The sequence below is a fragment of the Mytilus trossulus genome, unplaced genomic scaffold (genome assembly GCF_036588685.1).
Source record: "Mytilus trossulus isolate FHL-02 unplaced genomic scaffold, PNRI_Mtr1.1.1.hap1 h1tg000070l__unscaffolded, whole genome shotgun sequence".
NCBI lineage: Eukaryota > Metazoa > Mollusca > Bivalvia > Mytilida > Mytilidae > Mytilus > Mytilus trossulus.
This window is the reverse complement of record NW_026963294.1, coordinates 5676535-5699257: the sequence shown is the minus strand read 5'-3', so window position 1 is coordinate 5699257 and position 22723 is coordinate 5676535. Positions and strand designations below refer to the sequence as shown.

Below are 22723 nucleotides of genomic sequence, written 5' to 3'. Positions count from 1 at the left end.
ATGCGTTTTGTCAAAATGGGTCTCGTAAAAGCAGACCTCGACAGGGAGTAAAACTTATAAATTTTGATAAATTTAATGGGTGCCGATCTCGGAAAAGCAGATCGCCCAACAGAACCGGTTATATAATATGTTTATATAAAATATAAATCAATATTTCTGCCTGGCTCTCAAATCAAAAGTCCGACTGTCTGAGCATTTTTGAAAAATACATGTTGATAGATCATTCATGAAATAGGATGTCCACACATTATGGAACAGGTAACACTTGATACAATTTCCGTTTTTACAGGAAAATAATGTTATTTCATCATAGATTTTATGCGGAAAAAAATTCCCAATTAGGTGAAAATTCCTAATTTTGATGGTCAAAGGACCCATTTGAAAACACCTGGAATCATCCCTGCTTCCAATGGACTGGTTATATAAACTTGTTGTATTTTTGTAGTACATCAATGAATTAAAGTTCTTTTGGTAGGTAAAGACTTTTTAATTGTATTTTTAAACTGATTGTATATTTTGTAGTGCATCAGTAAGTGGGTATATGAAAGAGAAAGAACCTGCCCAACATGTCGGGGGCATGCCTTGTTTGAAGATGACTTTCCCAAGCTGGGAAACTAAAAATAGCGTATGTTCTGCAGAAAAAGATCAGAGGTGAAAGGTCAAGCTATGAATCCAGACCTGTGGAGAAAGTTCGTGCAATATGTTGTTTCTGAAGACGGTGGCCAAGATAGGTTGTCATATTAATGTTTCAAAAAGTTAACCATGGTCTGTCAGTTTATAGAATTATGTAGAATGTTATGGGGTAAAGGTTTAAACAGTTTTCAAACTGATAAAGAATCGTGCATGATGCTGAGAGTAAAAGTTTGAAAGATCTCTCATCCACTGATATATAATTATGCAGAAATAATGTCAAAACAATTTATAAAAGATTGTAAAGCCTCTCTCTCTCTTTCTTCTATTATGTATAAATAATGTTGATATAATTTTAAATTTTAAAGATTCTTTCTCTCTCCACTGATATATAATTATGTAGAAATAATGTCAATGAAATGTTAAAGATTTTCTCTCTTTCTCTTTTCCACTGGTTGAAAATTATGGGAATTGTAATTTTCAACAATAAAGTTTAGAAGTTCTCTTTACAACTCTTTAAGAATTATTGGGGATGTTGAGGATGAATTTGAAAGTTAATATTGTTTTAGTTTATTTGATCTGTGGATGATGGTACAAGTAAAAAGATAAAGGGAGAAGTATATTTTGACTATAATTTGTATGGAAGTAGGTTAATTGGTCCCTTACTTACTTGTTTTGATTATTTTTGTCAAAATACCAACCATTTTGTGTTCACAACTATATTATCTTTTTGTTTACATATCAGATTATTTGTAAGAAGTGTGTTACCTCTAACTCTTTGTAAAGTTGATGACTATGTGACATATCTGTTGTAATTGGTGACAAATAATCTTTTACAATTCAAGTTCATGATTAAGTTAACAAATATTTCATGGCCCATTGCAATGTATTATATATAGATCTGATAAGTTGGTACTGAGGATAAATATATGACTTGTGTTGCTTCTATGGAGAAAATGATATCCACTGTTTTTGTATATGTAATAATTTTGCACACTTTATCTGGTTTGATTTAAAAAAAGTGTAAATGTGTATAAAAAAGTGTTTACATCTTTGACAAAGTATGTGGTATATGTTTTCTATTGAAGTAATAGTTGTTTATTGCCTGACTTTTTAGCATTTTGTTAAGTTGGAATTCTGATATTTTATTTTGTACTCATGGTTTTTTTTTTGTCTTCGTGATGTTAATAGACACATACACTTTGCTTTCTAGTGCTAGTCAAAACCTCTCTTAGTTTTAATACCACTTTTGAAGGATATTATAACTATCTTATTGCTTTAAAACATATAATTAAAAAAAACTTTGACCAATAGACATATAATGTAAAATCTCTAAAGCTATAATTAATGGCAAACAAAGTTTTTTCATAACAGTTTCTTGTGTATAATTCGGAGTTTAGTATGAGTCTATGACGTCCATTATCACTGTACAGGTATACATATTTTTTAAGGGGCCAGCTGAAGGACGCCTATGGGTGCGGGAGTTTCTCACTTCATTGAAGACCCATTGGCGGCCTTCAACCGTTGTCTGCTCTATGGTCAGGTTGTTGTCCCTTTGACACATACCCCATTTCCTTTCTCAAATTGATGTTCTTCTTTTTTTAGGTTAAGACTTTTATCTAACATATCTAGTCCTTGCATATATTAAATTATTGTATTGAGATAAGATTGTTGTGTTATACGTTTCATTTTGTGAATCATTAAATAAGGTAATCATCTAAAAATGATAATGAGAAAATGTTTGAGCCAGCTTTTATTGAAAGACATCAGAAAAAAACTTTCATGAAAAGAAAATCTCTCATTAAATTATTCTATTAAACATATTACCATTATTAATCATGTTAACTTGATATCATTTTTCAGAATTTGTTTGTTTTTCATATTTATTTTGTCGCTGGGCTCTGTTCAGACTTTTCTGTAAATATCAATCTATTTAAAATTAGGAAAGAATGAATTAAGAAGACATACAGATTAGAAAACAATGAAATCTGACAATTGTTAAATTGCACAGAGGCGAGGCATATTTCTGTGTCAATTGTTTATGAATACAAGGCTCAATATTTGACCATAAGAGAAATTGATTCATTATTTTATACTGTATTTTCAGAATTTTTTGCGAGATTTTTATTATTACAAAAAAATGTGACACAGTACTAATAATAAAGCACTTTTTACAATCCAGATTATGATAATGAATAATGTCACATTGATAATTTACCATGCCATATTGTAGAATATTTACATGTTTTACAATTTATTTATGTCACAATAATGAACCATCTGAAATGTGCGAGGGAAAATATTTGTATAAAAAAATTTGTTTTAAAAAGTGGCATTGTTTGTTTTTTATGTTTCTACATCAAGGAGATGAGTTTTATTATGTTAAAGTTTGAACCAGTGACTTTTTTTTGGCAAGTTTTTGCCTTGTGCCAGTGTTCTCAAATTGATTTTTTTTTTTACATTTTTTGTGTGGCTTAATTACAATGTTAAGTATATTTCAAAGTAAGCTTAAATTTATGGATAAAAATGTGTTGGGTCTAACAGCTATCTGTCTGTCTGTACAAGAGATGGGACAAATCACTTCACTGCCATTAATTGGTTCTTTTATTGATTGAAATTAACTTAAACCTAGTCCCTCAAAAAATAGTAATATACGGTTATTGCATGAATATTGAGGAATATTGTCCCCGAGTAGAATTTTATTTTGCACGAGCTTGTGAGTGCAATATATGTTCTACGAGGGACAATATTCCCCAATATTCATGCAATAACTCTTTTATTGTATAGCAATATAATATTTGAAAGTAAAAATTGGTTTAAACTGAAGTTTTGTCGTTGATGACGTCATGAATTTTGAAGATTTATTGCACGCTAACTTTAGGTTACTTTCTGTGGGAAATATTAAATTGCTATACAATAATATGATTTTCATTATTAAATTGATAATTGGACTCTATTTTATTTCTTTGTGTCATCATATGAATAAATTTTCTGAATTTATTTTAGTAAACTTTTTAAGATGGGACATAAAAGGACAAATATCTCTTCAAGAACCTTAGATTTCTTATTTCTGATTTTTATTCAATAATTATTTTACAATGTCATTTTTAAGATTTGATAAAAAAAAAAGCAGGAGGACTTAAAATTCTTGAAGTGGTAGATCTTAAACATTTTAACCAGTCTTAATCTAAATATTCAATGACAACAAAAGTCATGAAAGTGGGAACTGATTAGATAACCAAGGCACTTTGAGATTTGATACTTTCAATTGGACTAGACAAAAATTAATAGTTTGCACAAGCTAAATAAAATAAGTAAATTAAGTTTAGCATTCCTATCATGTTAATGATTAAAAAAAAATAGATGATTAGTTCTTATTTAACAGGGTGATTTGTAAAGACAGGTTTTAGTGTTAAAATAGCTAGAGAGGTTATTTTTTCTTTGCGTTACTATCAAAATTAAAGAAGGGGTATTATATAAAAATATCTAAATAAAAGCTGACAAGGTATTTCTGCCTCTTATTAATAATATTGAATGACAGGTGATCTTAAGTGTAAAAAACATGATGTTAATGTGGCCAAAATGATGTATATTTGTTATTATTGTTACACATGTTAATAAACTTTATATAGAAAACTATAATTTATTTCTTCATTTGGCTGACAAATCCATAAGAACTATCACCTTAAAGATGACAGCTAATTATAGTCTTTTAAATTGTTGACAAAGGAGCAAGTCTAGTAAGTGCTATATTTGGCCCAAGATTATGAAATTGAATGGTACAAGACAAAATATGTTTTAAGTTGTCCTGAAAACGCGTGAGAAAGTGAATTAGAACTACTTGTGTCAAAGTTTTATTCTCATGCGTTGATTTCGACAATATTGGCATGATTTCAACCAAATTTAGGACCAGGAAACATAGATTGCAGGTGTTGACAAACTAAATAGTCAAGTCAAACATGCAAAATGTCATAACAAACCTTGTGTTTAAAGATTTTTTTTGTTGACATACATGTATGCACTCTATGTTTCCTGTCCAATAATCAATGCAAAATTTACCAATTTTTTATTGATTTTTTGTGGAATATAAAAATGACTACTGTTTGTGACGTCATCAGCAGAATGCAGGAACATAATTTTACAACAAAAAGGCTCATTTCTGATCTAGTCAATGTATAATCTATGATTCATTGTGAAATTGGTCCATAAATCCTTATTTGAAATTTAAGGTAAAAAATAAGGCCAATTTAGGGTGTTATCCAAACCTACTCCTTTGAGAATAATTCTTTGAATCTTTCTTTTAGGCTTTAAAGACTTATAAATAACTAGACTGTATTTCAGTAATTGACTGATTATAAAAAAGAAGATGTGGTATGATTGCCAATGAGACATCTTACCACAAGAGACAAAATGACACAGAAATTAACAACCATATGGACTTCATTGTGTAATCATACGTTTTTTGATTGAGTTAAGTCTGCTAATTGATATTTTATCGTATGTTTTTATATGTTGTGATGTTATGCTATTGTTTCAGAAAAAGGGAGAAGGTTTGGGCCCATTAAAACGTTTAATCCCGCTGCAAATGTTTGCACCTGTCCTAAGTCAGGAATCTGATGTACAGTAGTTGTCGTTTGTTTATGTAATATATACGTGTTTCTCGTTTCTCGTTTTGTTTATATAGATTAGACCGTTGGTTTTCCCGTTTGAATGGTTTTACACTAGTAATTTTGGGGCCCTTTATAGCTTGTTGTTCGGTGTGAGCCAAGGCTCCGTGTTGAAGGCCGTACTTTAACCTATAATGGTTTAATTTTTAAATTGTTATTTGGATGGAGAGTTGTCTCATTGGCACTCACACCACATCTTCCTATATCTATTCAACAATGAGCAAAGCCCTCAGAGTCAGTTATAAAAAAGGCCATGAAATGATGTGTGAATCAATTCAAACAAGAAAACTAACAGCCCAATTTATGTACAATAAAAGAAACGAAAAACAAATATGTAATACATCAACAAACGACAACCACTGAATTACAGGCTCCTGACTTGAGACAGGCACTTACATGCAGAATTAAGGTATTTTTGTATCAAACTGTGCCAGGAATTTAATACACCAGGCGCGTGTTTCGTCTACATAAGACTCATCAGTGACACTCATATCAAAACAGTTGAAAAGCCAAATTAGTACAAAGTTGAAGAGCATTGTAGATCAAAAATTCCAAAAAGTTTAAATCACCTGCAGTACAATAGCAGCAATGTTTTTATTATATTTGAGTGTCTCTGGCTTGAGAGGCAATGCAGCAACCACACAAGCAATGTGTATGCAGATGCATATAGTATTGTGCATAACATTGAAACATTTTCACATTTGAGTTCAATCCAATCTACTGAAGAGGGAGCACTTAAGAATAGGCAATAAACAAGTATTAAAAGTAGAAACTAATAAGATCCTTACAAAGAAATATGTAACAAATTAAAACACTCCAAGAAGCTCAGAACTGTAGCTATGAAACCATTTTTTGATGGTTCATTAGTTTGTTGGTGTTTAATATAAAAAAAGAAGATGTGGTATGATTGCCAATGAGACAACTATCCACAAAAGACCAAAATGACACAAACATTAACAATTATAGGTCACCGTACGGCCTTCAACAATGGGCAAAGCCCATACCGCATATAGTCAGCTATAAAAGGCCCCAATAAGACAACGTAAAACAATTCAAGCGAGAAAACTAACGGCCTTATTTATGTAAAAAAATGAACGAAAAACAAATATGTAACACACCACTTTCTGATACCTTGTCTATATTGTGGCAGACAGTTTTCGTCGGCAGAGGACACCGGAGTGCCCGAAAAAAACCACCGACCTCAACAGAACAACTGACAATCCTGGTCAATAAAGAGTGGTTCCAACCATTATCATACATGATACATGTATATATGCTGTATTGTTCTTTGTTGAAGTGATATTACTAGTCATGTATTGAACAAATATGTTTGTCATCTTGATGTCAACAACTCCAAAATGTGCCAGTAACGAAAACATTCTCTTAATTAAAGCATATTGCTATGCATAATTAAGTATTTATGGTTAATTTCTGCGGTATTACAAAAATGTAATAGAATTAGAAAGCTTAGATACTATTACCTTTATCTATAACCATGTACTATGCCATTAATAAAAAAGTAATGTCACAAGAAATTTAAATATTATTCCTTAGACAGCCATATTTTCCATAGATAAGGTCAATCTCCTTTATTCTGATAAGATAAACCTTTGCCATGTCCGTGTGTTTGTGCTTGTCACCGTTGTTTGTGCTTGTCACCGTCTTAAGTACAGATTAATTACTTTTGACCGATATACCACATAAGCCTTGTAAACAATTCCGTGAAATGTCACATTTTTGGAGCACTCTCACTGTGAAATCCACTTTTTGTCTTCTTTACGACTAAGTTGTTTTGTCCATGTCTTTGTTATTCAGTATGATAAACTTCTATATCTAAAACTTTGGTTTGTTATAGAAGAGACTGAATGCGGTATGGGTTTTGCTCATTATTGAAGGCCGTACAATGACCGGTAGTTGGTAATCTTCTTCGTTATTTGATCTCTAGTGGAGAGTTGTCTCATTAACAATCATACCACATCTTCTTATCTTATATTACCATTGATATATACATGTGTATCAGTATGATGTAAAATGAATGTTTATAGCTGACTATAGCTGACTATGGGTTTTATAGCTGACTATGCGGCATGGGCTTTGCTCATTGTTGAAGGCCGTACGGTGACCTATAGTTGTTAATGTCTGTGTCATTTTGGTCTCTTGTGGATAGTTGTCTTATTGGCAATCATACCACATCTTCTTTTTTTTATATGTTATATATCAATTTATTCTGATATTACAAAAACAAAATTCTTGAATGTAATACAAATTTAAAACCGAATCACACTTGTATAATTCAAAAAAATCAAAAATTTCCAAGTTCACGCAAATTTAGTATTTACAAAAGAGGATGCTTCTTTATGTATCCCAATATCCCAAATAAAAAAAAATTGTAGCTGGGATGGTAATAACTGCGCGATTTGAACTTCACCTTTTCAATCCCATTTGGTGCCAACGTTTTTTTTTTCAGTGATCCAAAACGGAAGAGGTTTATATTGATCAATAGAAAATAACATTCACCTGTAATTTACCTTACACAATCGGCGCAAATGAAAGATCGAAACTTTTTGAAATCGGCGCAATTGTCATACGCCCATTTAAACTAGTTAAAATATATTCATGTTTTTTTTTCAATAAATATATTCATTTTGGGGGCGTATGACATTTACGCCGATTTGATTCTTTCATTTGCAAAAAAAAACATGAATATATTTTAACTAGTTAAATTCCAGTACATGTATTTGAATAATTGATTTATTTTTAACAATTATCAGTATACTCATAATAGATACTAATAAAAACGAATGGTATACTATTAACAAGTACTAATCCACTAAATATATAAAACATTTACATACTTTCAACAAGTATCAATTTACTTATAAAAATATTGATATACTTTTAACCAGCATCAGTAGAATATAGACTGGAAACGAGCAATGAGTCAATGAGACAACAACCCGACAAAAGTGCATTATGCCACCAATTGGTTTCGCAGCAGCAGCGAGAAATTCCCTCACCCCGCAGGCGGGCTTCGTCTTGTTCGTAAACAATTATGAATATTAGTTACGCGAACTTGACGCCACACTAAACTCCGAAACACACTACCTAACAAATGATAGAAGTTCCTGACTTGGAACAAGCGCAAAAATAACCCTCGCATAGTCAAAGTGAAATAGATAAACACACAATAATACGTACAGTAAAACTTAGCTTAGAAAAAGTCCGAAAAAGTCCGAGTCCGATGTTAGAGTAACCTTTTACAGCGATATACTTTCAACATCAGAATACTACTAACACATATCAAGATTTTAATGTCAACCATCTGCAAACTGTTTGCAAGTATCCTATATTGTGGCTAGCATTCGTATACATATATAAAAACATCGTTATACTTTTAACAAATACCAGTTAACTTATAAAATGCATCCGTGCACTTTTTAACACATATCAAGTATCAGTTTACTTCCTTCAAGCATCGATATACTTGTAAATATTCTTATCAAAAGCATAATTCTGATTTTAGACTTACTTTAACAGATGTGAGATTCAATGATACACGTTACAAGGAAGTTTGCTAGAACTGTCCAATGAGATTGTAGAAAACCATTTCCGAATTCTGTGTCAACAAAACGACCTCTATATATATATACGCAAAGTTTCGATAAGATCTTGTTCGTTCTTTTGACAAGCGGAGACAAAACTAACATGAGGTTCAGTATCGCTCTATTTGTGTTTGTAGTCGTCATTTCAACGACTAGGGCCTTTTTAGAAAAGGTCTGTGTTTGTATAAATGATAACGGTAGGTGTTTTTTTTTTACATTTTATCCTTATAAAGAGCTTAACTCGAAAATAGTCACAACTTGAATCATACTAAAGTAAGAACTACTACTACGATCTTGTTAACGTCCTGAAATACCAATGCAGGTCTCGTAAGGACGGCTCGATGACTTTTTTGGTCATTTTTGTGAACATTCTTGTATATTGTATGGTAATTAAGCGTATGCTTTTGGAACAGTTGGTTGCCTAATACATGTAGCTGTTAAAAGGGGGGGGGGGGGGGGGTGAAGTTAAGTTAACGTTTGGTATATTGGTACCAAAGAACACCAACCATGCATCTATTCATCATATTCTAGAAATTGTTTTTACAGCAGTCGAAACAAGTAGGTTTTTTTTTTATCAATTTTAAGGGGAAAAAATGTGTAAGGGTTCCGCGGAACCCAGTGTCTCGCCTACTTTTGCTGTAAATCGCAGGCTCAACAAAAATGAGGAAAAAACTCAATAAAAATATTCCTTTTCATACAATCTTCTGATTGTAAGAAGCTTCTGTCAAAGTTTGGTTAAAATCCATGATAGTTTATGAATCTAGTAAATGTTTTAAAAACAACTGCAGACTGTACATGTATGTATGGTTAACTGGAAGAAAATGTAAGTCCATTTAAAAGTAAAATACGGAAAAAATGGATTTATTTTTTTACAAAATATACTTCTGGATACTATTTTATGATCATTATTAAGCTTCTGTCCTAGTTTGGTACAAACCTAGGATAGTTTAAGAAAGTTATTAAAATTTCAAAAACTTTAACCACAGAGTGAATATTTGTGGACGCCGCCGCCGACGACGACGACGGAATGTAGGATCGCTTAGTCTCGCTTTTTCGACTAAAGTCGAAGGCTCGACAAAAAGAAAAAAATATTCTTTGTCTTAACTCGTAAACTAGTAATAATAATCTATATCAAAACATCTAACTACCGAATAATGAATCAACACGATCACAGTTTGTTTAAAAACTAAATTCTTTTCATTGACTTAATTTTGCAACCTTGAAACCTAATTCCTATCTTTCACCTGGTTTATCCCAAACTTTAACTTCGACTGTTATCTAGATCAAAAGCATTGACAAAACAACACGATCGTAAAAATGACCTAGATACAATAGTTTTACCTCGAGACTAAACGGTTTAAACACTTTATCGAACATGCAGTTCTCTGAGGAGGCAAATCATGAACTGAGAGTAACGTCAAGTTCCATTCTAAATAGCATTTTTTTTTCTGTCAAAATTGTTCGCGATCTGATTGACAGCTTGCGCAAGTATCTGCTATTCGATCAACAGCACATCCTGTCACATGTGGGGCATTATCTGCATACCTTTCCGGATCACCTGAGATCAACCCCGTTTTAGAAAGCAATATCTCTTGCACGTTAAAGACACCCTTGTAGATTTCGAAAAAGAGAAGGCTAATGCCGCTACGAGGCAGCACTCGCACCCGCAAAGTGGAAAAGGATTAATATAAGTTGCAAAACTTGTTTCCCAATCCATTATAAATAAATATGATTAAACTAAGCCCCGTTTTAATAAATGGGAAGGGGGGGGGGGGGGTTGCTCTGCCTTTATAGTTTTCCAATTGTATTTTGTAGACTGTGTTTGTCTGTAATTTGGTTGTTTTTTTTTTTAGCATAGCGTTGCCAGTTTCTTTTCAGTTCAACTGTCCACCATGACTGTACGGCAAACTCTTCCCCTTTTTCACAATTTATACCTCATTTTTTTATCTTTAAAAGGTTTTTTTTCTTAGTTCTTTTGAAAGAATGAGGAACGATACGATTAGAACCCTTGTGTAAATGTCAAACACAAAACATTTCTGAATCATTGTTAATATTTTTATACACGTAATGACATTTTATTCATAATGGAAAGGATGCTATACACTGGACAATTTAATTGAGTCAATCCATGCTTTTACGTTGTAAATACAAATAAAATTTAGAATGGAAATGAGGAATGTGTCAAAGAGACAACAACCCGACCAAATAATATAACAACAGCATGCAGAAGGTCACCAACAGGTCTTCAATGTTCATATAGTGTCCTACGTGATTGTCTCACAGTTTTAAGAGTATATTGTAAAGAAAAAAATAGTCAGGTTACTTTGTATTTGTTACTCACAGGATTAAAATGGTGAAATTGGTAGATAATATAGCTTCAATATAAAGAAAGCCTGAATAATAAGTGTTCAGAACTGTATATTGGTGTTCTGAAACGACTTTGCTTATTGCATATGTTTAATCGAAGGATATCCTCAACTTGTTCAGTTTTAATTTGCACATTGTCCTATAGGGACTCCTTGCCCTCTTATGAATAACAATTTGTGTTCAGTTGCATTCTTTATGCTTGACTGCCGGCTCCTTTCCTTTTCAAAATTCATTGATCTGCCACTTATCTTTTTTTGAATGAGGTTAGACATACGGAAAATATAGAAATTTACTCTGCCTTTACTGAGTAAGTTTATACCGTATATTCATAAGAAATCGGAACTTGTTAAACGGATCTATTTCTTGTCCTAATTTGTTTTAAATTTGCCGAATTTTACAAATATTGCGTTAATAGATTTAACACTTTCCCTTGCAGAAAATATTAAAGGGGAGTGCAAAAAAATGTTATTAAATGCTTTTCTTAAATGCAAGACTTTCTCTCTTTGTTGAAGATTCATTGGTGACCTTGGGCTGTTTTCTGGACTCACTTTGGTTGGGCTGTTGTTTCTTTGACGCATTCCCTGTTTAATCCATTCTCAATTTTATTGTATTATATTTTTTAATTATTGCATCAATTAATTATTTTACTCTGTTTTTTTTAGACTATGGAGCCACCTGTTACATGTATGGAGGTTTTGTACTAAGGAACAATGTTTTAATTGCTGTTTTAAAGGATGAATCGGTAAGAATTTCTCATTTTCGTAATACTTGATTTGCCATGCCGTCTTTAATTTTATTTGAAATGAAGATCACACATATGAAAAAGCACACAATGTTATGAGTGAACGAATATAATAGATTACTGTCTAACATACTTCATACCGTTATTTGAAATTCTAGTTTTCTTAATTATTCAATTCATTGTCCACAAACGATATTTGTCCAGTTTGTTTTTATATAAAGCTGACAAAGGCAACATATTCTTCCATGTTGGCAACTTGCGCTTTGCTAGATGTGCTGTATTTGTTCTATTCTATTGTTAATGTCTGTGTTGTCTCTATGGGTTATGGTCTTTTCTATCCTTTGTCTATAACAAAATTGTGTTTCAATTTCAAACATGTACTGGAGTTAGAGTGTATACATGTGCCGAAGGTTTTTGCGTGTCGAATTTAGCAGATATTCGTTATGTCATAATGTTTTATTGTCATAGAAAAAAAATATGAAAATACCATACGCCGAACAACGACACAAAAAACCACTATCTAAAGTAAAAAGAAGAAAGACAGGCATAAATCACCAAACTCTATTCCCAGAATGCTAGCTTCAGCAGCACTAACCCCAACAAAAAACTAGGGAATGCTATTCCAGAAGGGCCAGCAGTGCCTGCTCCTCTACCGACACCCGTTGTGTAACTCCTTAAATTGGATAACAAGACCATCATGTCAATATTTCGCTTACGTATCATGACAACACTATATATCATTAGACATGGATTGATAAATCCTGTGCACTAAACAAGTCAAAAGAGATGCAAATAAGCTCATCATTTAGATACCAAGATTGAAATTTTATATTTGCGCCAGACGCGCGTTTCGTCTACAAAAGACTCATCAATGACGCTCGAATCAAAAAATATTAAAAAGGCCAAATAAAGTACGAAGTTGAAGAGCATTGAGGACCAAAAATTACAAAAAGTTTTGCCAAATACAGGTAAGGTAACCAAGTATACATAAATAAGACATCAATTTAAAGACAGAAAAAAACCCAAAACATCTTGGTTTCAAACAGTTTCCAACAATAGAAAAAATACTTTACATTACATGTACATTGTATGTCTAATATGAAGCTCTAAATCGTCCCAGTCTAGGAAAATTGTCAATAAATTAATATAACTATCAACGAGAAAACATTAGAACAAGCATATCATCATTCGTCATATATATTATTGTGTGGTTCGGCGATGTTGAGACAATATCATAAACAGATTGTGCTGGCCTGCAAAAAGACATTTTCTTTATTAAAATCAATTTCATTCCAAATATTTCCAAATAACTTTCTTACTTTAATAGATCATAGCAATTCCTTTGTCAAGTTCAAAGGTCAAGGCAGGTGGTAACTGTGTTGGTGCTATACGCACGATTCGTCCATCAAAAGGTATGCCCTTTCTGGTTTGTCTTTTTGTCATGAAATTGTACAGCCGCAGATTAGTTCGATACTAATATGAACAAGTATTGGCTATTTCACATTCAAAACTGCAAAACAAAGTTATATAACTTTGTGCGAACTCATCATTTCTCATTTCGAGATAATATCAAACCGTTGAAATTGTTTTTGAAGCATAACCTTAACAATTTCGTTAGTGACAAAACGATTCATGAAAAACTGAACTCAATTCTCTTCTTGAGTGTAACATTTGAACTTAGTAATAAAAAAGAAAATTATAATCGTTAGATAAATCAAACTACATCTTTTTGACCATTAACGGCATTTTTTATAGCTTTTAGAAATGTAAGGGAGCTACCATTTGATTTTTATGGGGGGGGGGGGGGGGGGGGGGTGAAAAAGTTTGTCCTGCCTTTTTTTAGCTGTTATCTCTGTCCTGCCTTTTTGTTTTTCACTCTGTTCGGTCCTGCCTTTTTTTTAATTTATCCTCACTTTTTTTTACCTAAATTGTCGTCCTGACTTTTTTTTTTGCAAGTGTCTCATCCTGCCTTTTTTTTTTTTACTAAATACTCCTGTCCTGCCTATTTTTTTCAAATTTCATCCTAGCTCCCCCATAAAAATCAAATGGTAGCTCCCTAAGTATTATCTACATACTACATAAAAAAACTATGACACTGATGTTTTTCACCATGCATTTTGGATAGCATACAAAGCAGTCGAAAATTATGAATATTATATATTCACCAATGATACAACAACATAACGACTCAAATAAACAAGAAACCTCTAAAAGTCGACATTCAGTCAAGATGAGATATCAAGATCTATATTCCATCGATTCGGAAAAAAAGTTGTGAGTAACAGATACGATCGAAGAAATAAAATTTTGAATAAAAGACGGTCATGATGTTTTCATTTCTGTATTTTAAATTTTTTGTTTTGTCAGTCTTTTCATTATTTGCACATTATTCTGTATTATTTATATTTTAGCATTCAATCATTTTTTATATTTTTGGTCTTTTTTTCTATTCTCTAGTTTTTATCCATTTTCTGTAGTATTATCCTATTATTCTCTATTCTGTATTCACACTCATAAATGCAAACATTGAATATATAACCATTATTATGATGGATATATAGATTCTTACATTGTTACCAGTGGATTATCGGATTTATCCAATCGAGATAGTTAAATTATCAATTTTAAAGTCCGAGCCGCCTCGGCGAGGACTTTAAAATTTATAATTTAACTATCGAGATTGGATAAATCCGATAATTCACGAGTAACTATGTAAGAATCTGTTTCTCTAATGATTAAAAAGACATTTTCTTTTTTTGTTAACCGAAAATCCCCCTCGAGTGCCTTTCATATTGCACGAAGTTGTCAATTTCATTAACACCTGTATTTTGATTCATCCAGTTAGCTAAAAAGGTCATGACCCTTAAAATCATCCAATGATATTCTGAGATCACCGGCAACCACACGTTGATTAAATTTTTTTATACAATGGGTTCGGAAAGCAATAAATTTCTTTAGAATTAGAGAAACTAGTATATAACTAAATTAAAAGCAAAACTTCTATTTTGGGCAAACAAGCATCCTTAAAAACTATTAAATGCTTATTATAATTTATAATTATTGAAAATACAAACGAACAATTTTTCGATTGATGACATTTTAGATAAAAGATTTATAATACCACATTTGATAGACATTGATATTGGAAAGGGTGGAATCAAAGTCGACACTGCAGTCGGTGGTGTTGGTGTAGGAAAGGATGGCCTTAATGTCGACACATTAGCCGGTGGTGTAGGGATAGGTAAAGACGGTGTCAAGGCCAAATTGGACACTCCCCTTGGTGGATTTAATGTCTCGGCTGGTAAGGGAGGTGTCAGTGCTGGTGGAAAAGTTGACGTTCCTGCTGTTGGTAGTCTAGGTGGTGCCGTGAATGTCGACAATAGTGGTAAAGTTAGTGGCGGTGGAGAAGCTTCTGTCAATTTCTTAGGTGTTGGCGAAGTTGGAGGTCACGTTAACGTAGATAAAAACGGAAAAGTCAGTGGCGGTGGTGAAGTTGGGCTAGAACTTGGTCCTCTAGCTCACGCTGGAGTTCATGTTGATGTGGATAAAAATGGTAAGGTCAGCACTGGAGTTGATGCAAATGCAAATTTAGGTCCACTTGGCAGCGTGGAAGCTCATGTCGATGTTGACCAAAATGGCAAAGTATCTACCGGTGTGAATGGACAGGCCAGTTTAGGCAAATTTGGAAGCGTAAGTGGGCATGTGGATGTTGATCAAAACGGGAAAGTAAGCGGTGGTGGGAATGGACAAGCTCAACTGGGTTCTCTTGGAAGTGTTGGCGGCAATATAAATGTAGGCAAAAATGGACAGGTGTCAGGCGGTGTTCAGGGAACTGCAAATCTTGGAAATGCAAGTTTGAGCGGCAATGTCAACATAGCAAATGGACAAGTAAGTGGCGGGGCACAAGGTCATGCAAATCTAGGTAATTTAGGAAGCGTCGGTGGCAATATAAACGTGGCAAATGGTCAGGTTTCTGGTGGGGTACAAGGGCAGGCTAATAATGGATCTCTTGGTAGTGTTAGCGGAAGTTTGACAAGTGGTTCAGGTGGCCAAACTGGTGGTGTAAACCATAATCTTGTAGGTCAAGGGTCTCAAACTGGGTCTACTTCTGGTTCCGGTTCAGGATCAGCAAGTTCGGGTGGAGGAAGCTCTTCAACTAATAAACTTACACAGACAATGAACGGAATGTTTGGAAATTTCATGAGTGGGTCTAATTTTGGTCTCAATGCAATGATGGCAAATGGAGGATTCAGTAATATGTTTGGTGGAAGCGGTGGTGGCAGTGGAAGCAGTAAGTAGCTATAGGAAGATAGATGTGATACCTCAATAAATACTCTTTAATATTGCAATAATGGGATACGGGATGGTAAATTAAAAGAGGCATATCAATTCAATTAGAGAATATTATAGAGTTCAAGTTTGTCACAATTTTTATTTAATTTATTCTGATGAAACATAGTTCAAATATTTTTTGGCTACACCATACTAATTAAAGCAAAATAGTCTCTCAAATTACAGCACATTATGGTGAAATATGAATGTAATATATACAATTGTTTTATATAAGAAATGTACGGTTGGTTTCACACAAATAAAGAGTTGCGGTATTTTAAAGTCAAGCGCTGGAGATGTGAAAACAAGGTGCTACAATGCTTGTTTTGCGGCACTGAAATCAAGCATAAAAGAAATACGCCAAAATAAAATGTTAAATCACAATCTTATTGAAATAAGTTCTCATCACTTGCTCCTGACGGTACGCACAGTATTGGTGAACCCTACTAGTTCCGCGTTTTTTCTTCCTAATTTGAGCATGTCTTTTAGAATAAATGAAAACTGGTATGATATGTAATGTCTAAAAGACTATAGTTTTATAGTAATATCTTTGAAATAATAAAATTATAACATAAAATTAAATCAAATAACCCTAAAGGGGAAAAAACGTCAAAAAATATGAGCGTAACTTGTAACATGGAAATTGAGTTTTTTTAGTAATTTGAATCAGAATATCTTATTTTTGCACGCAAATTAGTGGGAAATGCTATGCGAAATTTTTGCACAATTCGCTACGACGTCGCATCCGATGTTTTGGGCATTTTTTTCAAATATGCGAGTAAGAAGATGCATTGAAATGATCAAAAGATTCATGTAAAAAGACATATGAAATAGGGGATAAAAATTACAATGGATGCTACGGTAAGAAATTTTATAGAATGCCATTATATGTAAACGAAAAAAAAACATTTATTCTTAATGTGCTTTTAATACCATTTACAAATAGTACAAAAATATGGTTTGGAAGTGGAATTTTCTAATCGAATTTTAACTTTTTGCTTGTCTAGTCCATTTTGTTACCGTGTGCTAATTGCACAAATTATGTACGTTTCCGTAAAGATGTTGTACATTCGAACTTAAATTTAAATCAATTGTGTATCTTATTCTTTAATTTATGTATTGTTTTCGTAATGTGTTTTTAGAAGTCTTTCTTATATAAAAAGAATTTTGAATAAATAATGAAAGACAAAAAAATAATAAGAAAATCGAAATGTCTAGTCTGATTTGTTACCGTGCAATCTTGTAACGTTTTTCCGTGATTTTCAACGTAACGTTTATTTTGTCATCTTAATTTTTTTTGCATAAACTACGTTCTTGTAGGCCAAAACAAATTTAACCACCACTGAAAGAATTAGATTATATAAAGAAAGAAAGGAAAAATGAAGAAGAGAACAAAAAGCGGGATGCTAAGATTTAGATGTAAACGTTAACACAGGCTTCAATAACGTTCTCTCAACGTTCCGTCGACATTTCTGACGTTACAAACGTAGCACCAATACTGTGCGTAACGTCATTATATATATATCTATGTTTTTTTATCACACGGCAACATATAAAAAATCGAGGAACAAGTGATGAGAAGTTATTTTAATAAGATTGGTTAAATCACAGATTCAGAGAAATAACCCTTTCTCTGACTGTGTATCCAAAGTATTCTGTAATTACCTTTTTTGAAAAAAAAATATCCAGAAAGTAAAGCGTATTTGTCTTATGTTTATTTCAGGGCAGCAATACAAGCATTGTAGCACCTTATTTTTTACTTTGATAGCTAGTGGTTTGGTGTTGGAAATATATACATAATACTTATATATAGATGAGAAATTTCAGTTCAGTAAGATATACCTTTTTGAATGATAAGGTTATCGACCGAATATACAGGAGTTAAAAGATAAAAACACAAAAATACTGAACTCCGAGGAAAATTCAAAAAGGAAAGTCCAAAATCAAAAGGCAAAATCAAAAGTCCAAGCACATCAAACGAATGGATAACAACTGTCATATTCCTGACTTGGTACAGGCATTTTCTAATGTAGAAAATGGTGGATTGAACCTGGTTTTACAGCTAGCTAAACCTCTCACTTGTATGACAGTCACATCAAATTCCATTACACTGTCAACGATGCATGAACAAAACAAACTCAAAGAGTAACAATGTCAAAAATAGGGGTACAGCAGTCAATATTGTGTTACCATCTTAATATCACTATAAAAACAATAAATGTAACGAAGAAGCACAAAAAGGCATACATCAAATTTAACATACTCATTTTGCTTTTCTTATACGACTTAATTTATCTATGTAAAGTCTACCCGTAAAGAAATAAGGTTTTCAGTACTCGTGTAAAATTGCGCGTTTGAAATTCGCACAGGTAGATGATAAAAAATAATGTTGTCGTTCAAAGTATGACGACATACATACATGCAGAGTCACGTAAAGTAGATATAACAAAAAATAGACTTAACAGTAAAAGTAATAATAATAAATAAAATAATAAATATCTACTTTTTGTTGTCCTTTTAGCATCATATTGGCTTTATTCTTTTGGATGTGCTACACTTGCTTTTGAAATCAATTTATGCAGTCTTTTGTAATTTGTATCTGCAATCTGTGTCACAAGTACATGTAAACACTGTCAACTATAAGTCTGTGTGTTCTTCTTTCCAGATCCAAATGGTTTCAGTCCACAAACACTAAATCAGCAAGGTTTGTACTCAAGTTCAAATTTTTTTTTGTGAAAAATATATTCCTTTGTACCACGTTTCTTGGCCGGATCTATATTGATATGAATTTTATAGCAGTATTCTTCACCCTTTTCTTCCTCTTTATGCATGAAATAATTGACATTGTATGTTAAACAAACATGAGTCAATCATTTTATTTTGTATAATTGTTAGTGTAATACATCGTTATGTTTATCTTGAAAACCTTAAACTGTCAGATGTCTTGCAAATTCACCTTTGATATATACATTTACAATTTATATTTTCCCGAAAGACGAATCTCCTAACCATTATTTTTTTATAGTATCAACATGTTTTTTTCCAAATAATATACATTGAACCTTGAAGAATCTTCATAAAAATGAAAACAACACGTGATAAATTGCATGCGTCCGAAGCGCTTTTTTGGATTTACCTTCATCAGGAACGCAAAAAGCCGAATATTCGAAGGCCTATGATAAATATAAGAACCATTCCAGTTGAAGAGCTATATAGCAAATAAAAGGACCTTTAAACATTAGTTTCTATATAATTTCAAAATTTATAAACGGACAAAGTTTGTTTTGAATCATGTCAGTACATAAGTATTGACTACTGAGCTGATGATGCCTCGGGGACTGATAGTCCACCAGCAGAGGTATCAACCCAGTGATGTAAAAATATGAAAACAACACGTTCTATTGTCTTCATCATTGTAGTCTGTTCTCTACCTAATTAATATGCACTGGAAATTCAGTAACTAACGTTGAATCCATAAATCAATAATTCAGTTTGTGGGGTATATGAGTTCCAAGCTTGTTAGTGGATGGCTACCAACGTTTGATACTAAACTTAATGGTAACAGTATTCTATGAATATGTCGAAATATATTCGTTCAGCCTTTTTATTATCGACGTTGTCGATAACATGTCACCTGTTATTTTTTTATTTTCAATTCAAGTTGGTGTACAACAGTTCCTGCAGAAAATGCAGCAAGGGAGAAGGCGACGATTAAATCTGTAACTACGTGCACAGTGGTAAATACCTATATTAATCTCTAATAAATTGTTTTTAAGGATATACTATGGGGAGGTTTAGGAATTTGTTTCAGATGTTCGGACTCTTTGGTTTTTTTTCAATCAATACAGGGTAAAATATTTTACCCTTTTTTCTTTTTCATATAAGACTTCAATAGCTCATAAAAGGTAATTTACCAAAATTTAAGCAGATTGCTGATTTCTTATCTCTCAATTTGAGACCAACATAATACCAATGCAAATATAAGGTAAAAGTCCGAGTCAGCCTTTTCCCGCCATTTAAAAAAAATCAAATATCTAGAAAAGGGCCTCCATAACCTTAGTCCTATTAATATTTTTAACATGTTTTGTTACTTAACTAATGCACTTCTGACTTATAGTATCAATTTTAGATTCTTATTTTTTTTAAAATTTCTCCTAAGTACATCCTAAAGTGAAAAAAAAACCCACGAAAAGCCTTGTAAATGTTATCACGTTTCATAATACAAAATATGCTTGGAAATTTTTACACGCATATAGAACGTGTAACTTGCAAGCTGTAATGCAGAAAATGACGATAATCATTTTTCAAATATTATTATTTTAACTTGTTAAGCTTATCAATATTTTAGTGCAATAATTTAATAACTGAAATCTACTATCATTTAATTTGTGTTAACTGGTTATAAATGTTACCAATTCAGAAAAATCTAAATCCCCTCAGTTTGCTTCGTTTTTAAACTTTTGTTAAAATTCTTCTTTTCTATTTGTTTCAGAGCTTCAGATGAATTATGTACAACATTACGGGCGTGCAGTTATTTTTTAATTGTTATTTAATATATAAAAGGGATTCTTTAAAGAACCTGTGATTTCATGGTCTCCAGCCTACAACGTAATTTAAAACATACGGTTGTTAATATGAAATTAGTTAATAAGATTTTACTAAAAACTAATTTCGACATTTCTACCTTTTATGTCTGATTGGTTTGTTCGCACATCGTTGTCAATATAATGGAATTATTTGTTACTGAAATACAAGTGACAGGTTTAGCTAGCTATAAAACCAGGTTTAATCCACCATTTTCTACATAGGAAAATGTATGTACCAAGTCAGGAATATGGCAGTTGTTAACCATTAGTTGATGTGTTTGAGCTTTTGATTTTGCCATTATTTGCTTAGAGACTTTCCGTTTAGAATTTTCCTCGTCCTTTCATGTAGGGCTGCAGGAGATATTATATATTAAGGTCTTTTCACTTTTCGTGGAAAGACCGTTTGGTTTTCTTCTTCTGATGATTATTATTTTTTCTTCTTCTGCCGTCTGAGATGCTTTTTTGTTTTACAACATACCGAATGGTTTTTTGGCCAATGATGTTGTACAGTAATGGGGGTTTCAAAACTCATCCTGTGTGACCGAAAACTTATTCTTATAGAGTTATCTCCCTGCGTCCCCTTTTTCTTATATCGCTATATCTTGATGTTATAGATTTTGACCTTTGCTAAAAGTTCTTTCTTGTTCATTATAAAACAATTAAGTCTTCTGCATATACCTATTAATCTTATTGTTTTATATCAGTTTGAGATACCAAATTATATCAACAAGGAGTGAAATTTTCTAACATTGTTTTTAAACTTCATTCTTATTATCGAGGTGGAAAGACCTTCAATTGTTCTCTGAAGAATTGGTTTTTAATTTCAATTATAGATGTTATCAGAAGTCAAAGGTTAAGAAACAATAACCTACTTAATAGTTATCAAAAGTACCAGGATTATAATTTTATACGCCAGACGCGCGTTTCGTCTACATAAGACTCATCAGTGACGCTCAGATCAATATAGTTAAAAAGCCAAACAAATACAAAGTTGAAGAGCATTGAGGACCCAAAGTTTCAAAAAGTTGTGCCAAATACGGCTAAGATAATCTACTCCTGGGGTAAGAAAATCCTTAGTTTTTAAGACTGTTACACGAACTCTGACATTAAAATTAGTGACAGGTACAGGCAATTTTTTTTTTTTGGGGGGGGGGGGGGGGGGGTTCCTTATTTTAAGAGTTTATTTTTTTCTCAAAATTTCTCTAATGTCAAATTTTTGAAAAGTTTGAAGAAGAAATCTTTAATTGCACAGTATTGTGCAATAGATTTGTAACACCTTGACATTTTTGTTTGTGTCAGAAACCTATTTTATTTAAAAAAAAATTGATCACGATCCAAATTCAGAGCTGTATGAAGCTTGAATGTTGTGTCCATACTTGCACCAACTGTTCAGGATTCGACCTCTGCGGTCGTTTAAAGCTGGGCCATGCGGAGCACCTGGGGTTTCCCTTGAGGTCATATCAGGTCTTGTATTTATAAGACTGTCTGTCTGATTCGGTTCCGAATAAAAAAAATGTTTGTCAAGTGACAAAAGTTACAGAATTCATGACATAGGAATTACTATCCTGCAGTGCCGTAAACTATTTTTTAAAGCTTATATTTCTGAAAGTAAAAGATTTTGATGGTTCATACCTTGTTACAAGATTCCTTATGTCAAGAAGTTACCGTCTATTATGAGTCCATTATCCTAGAACTCTTTTTGATAGTAAGACGACTTCTTGAAAAGCAAATTTAGTAGTTTCTTTATCATCAATAAAACAACGCGGAATGCATTTTCATCTCCTATATCATAAATTT

At 32.5% G+C, this 22723-nt stretch overlaps 2 protein-coding genes across 3 annotated transcripts in view; both read left to right on the top strand.

Moving 5' to 3' along the window:
• The window catches only part of LOC134699485 (uncharacterized), a 34446-nt gene extending 32760 nt beyond the window's left edge, over nt 1-1686 (top strand). For both annotated transcript variants that reach the window (XM_063561074.1, XM_063561073.1), the window contains exon 15: nt 523-1686. In XM_063561074.1, the coding sequence (XP_063417144.1) occupies nt 523-618 (96 nt within the window). In that variant the 3' untranslated portion in view covers nt 619-1686. The remainder of the gene's footprint in view (nt 1-522) is intronic.
• Nucleotides 1687-8959: 7273 nt separating this feature from the next.
• On the top strand, nt 8960-20941 carry LOC134699483 (uncharacterized transmembrane protein DDB_G0289901-like). The gene is made up of 7 exons (XM_063561072.1): nt 8960-9096; nt 11929-12008; nt 13336-13420; nt 15112-16299; nt 19006-19044; nt 20002-20077; nt 20833-20941. Exons 1-6 carry the CDS (start codon nt 9003-9005, stop codon nt 20061-20063), a joined length of 1548 nt encoding a protein of 515 aa, XP_063417142.1. The 5' UTR covers nt 8960-9002; the 3' UTR covers nt 20064-20077; nt 20833-20941.
• The last annotated feature ends 1782 nt before the right edge of the window (nt 20942-22723 follow it).

Excerpts from the sequence above, each read along its gene's own strand:
- LOC134699483 (XM_063561072.1), top strand. The coding sequence starts at position 9,003 with ATGAGGTTCAGTATCGCTCTATTTGTGTTTGTAGTCGTCATTTCAACG. Across the intron at positions 12,009-13,335 it reads CTGTTTTAAAGGATGAATCG|ATCATAGCAATTCCTTTGTC; the intron begins GTAAGAATTTCT and ends TTACTTTAATAG. Across the intron at positions 13,421-15,111 it reads CACGATTCGTCCATCAAAAG|ATAAAAGATTTATAATACCA; the intron begins GTATGCCCTTTC and ends ATGACATTTTAG.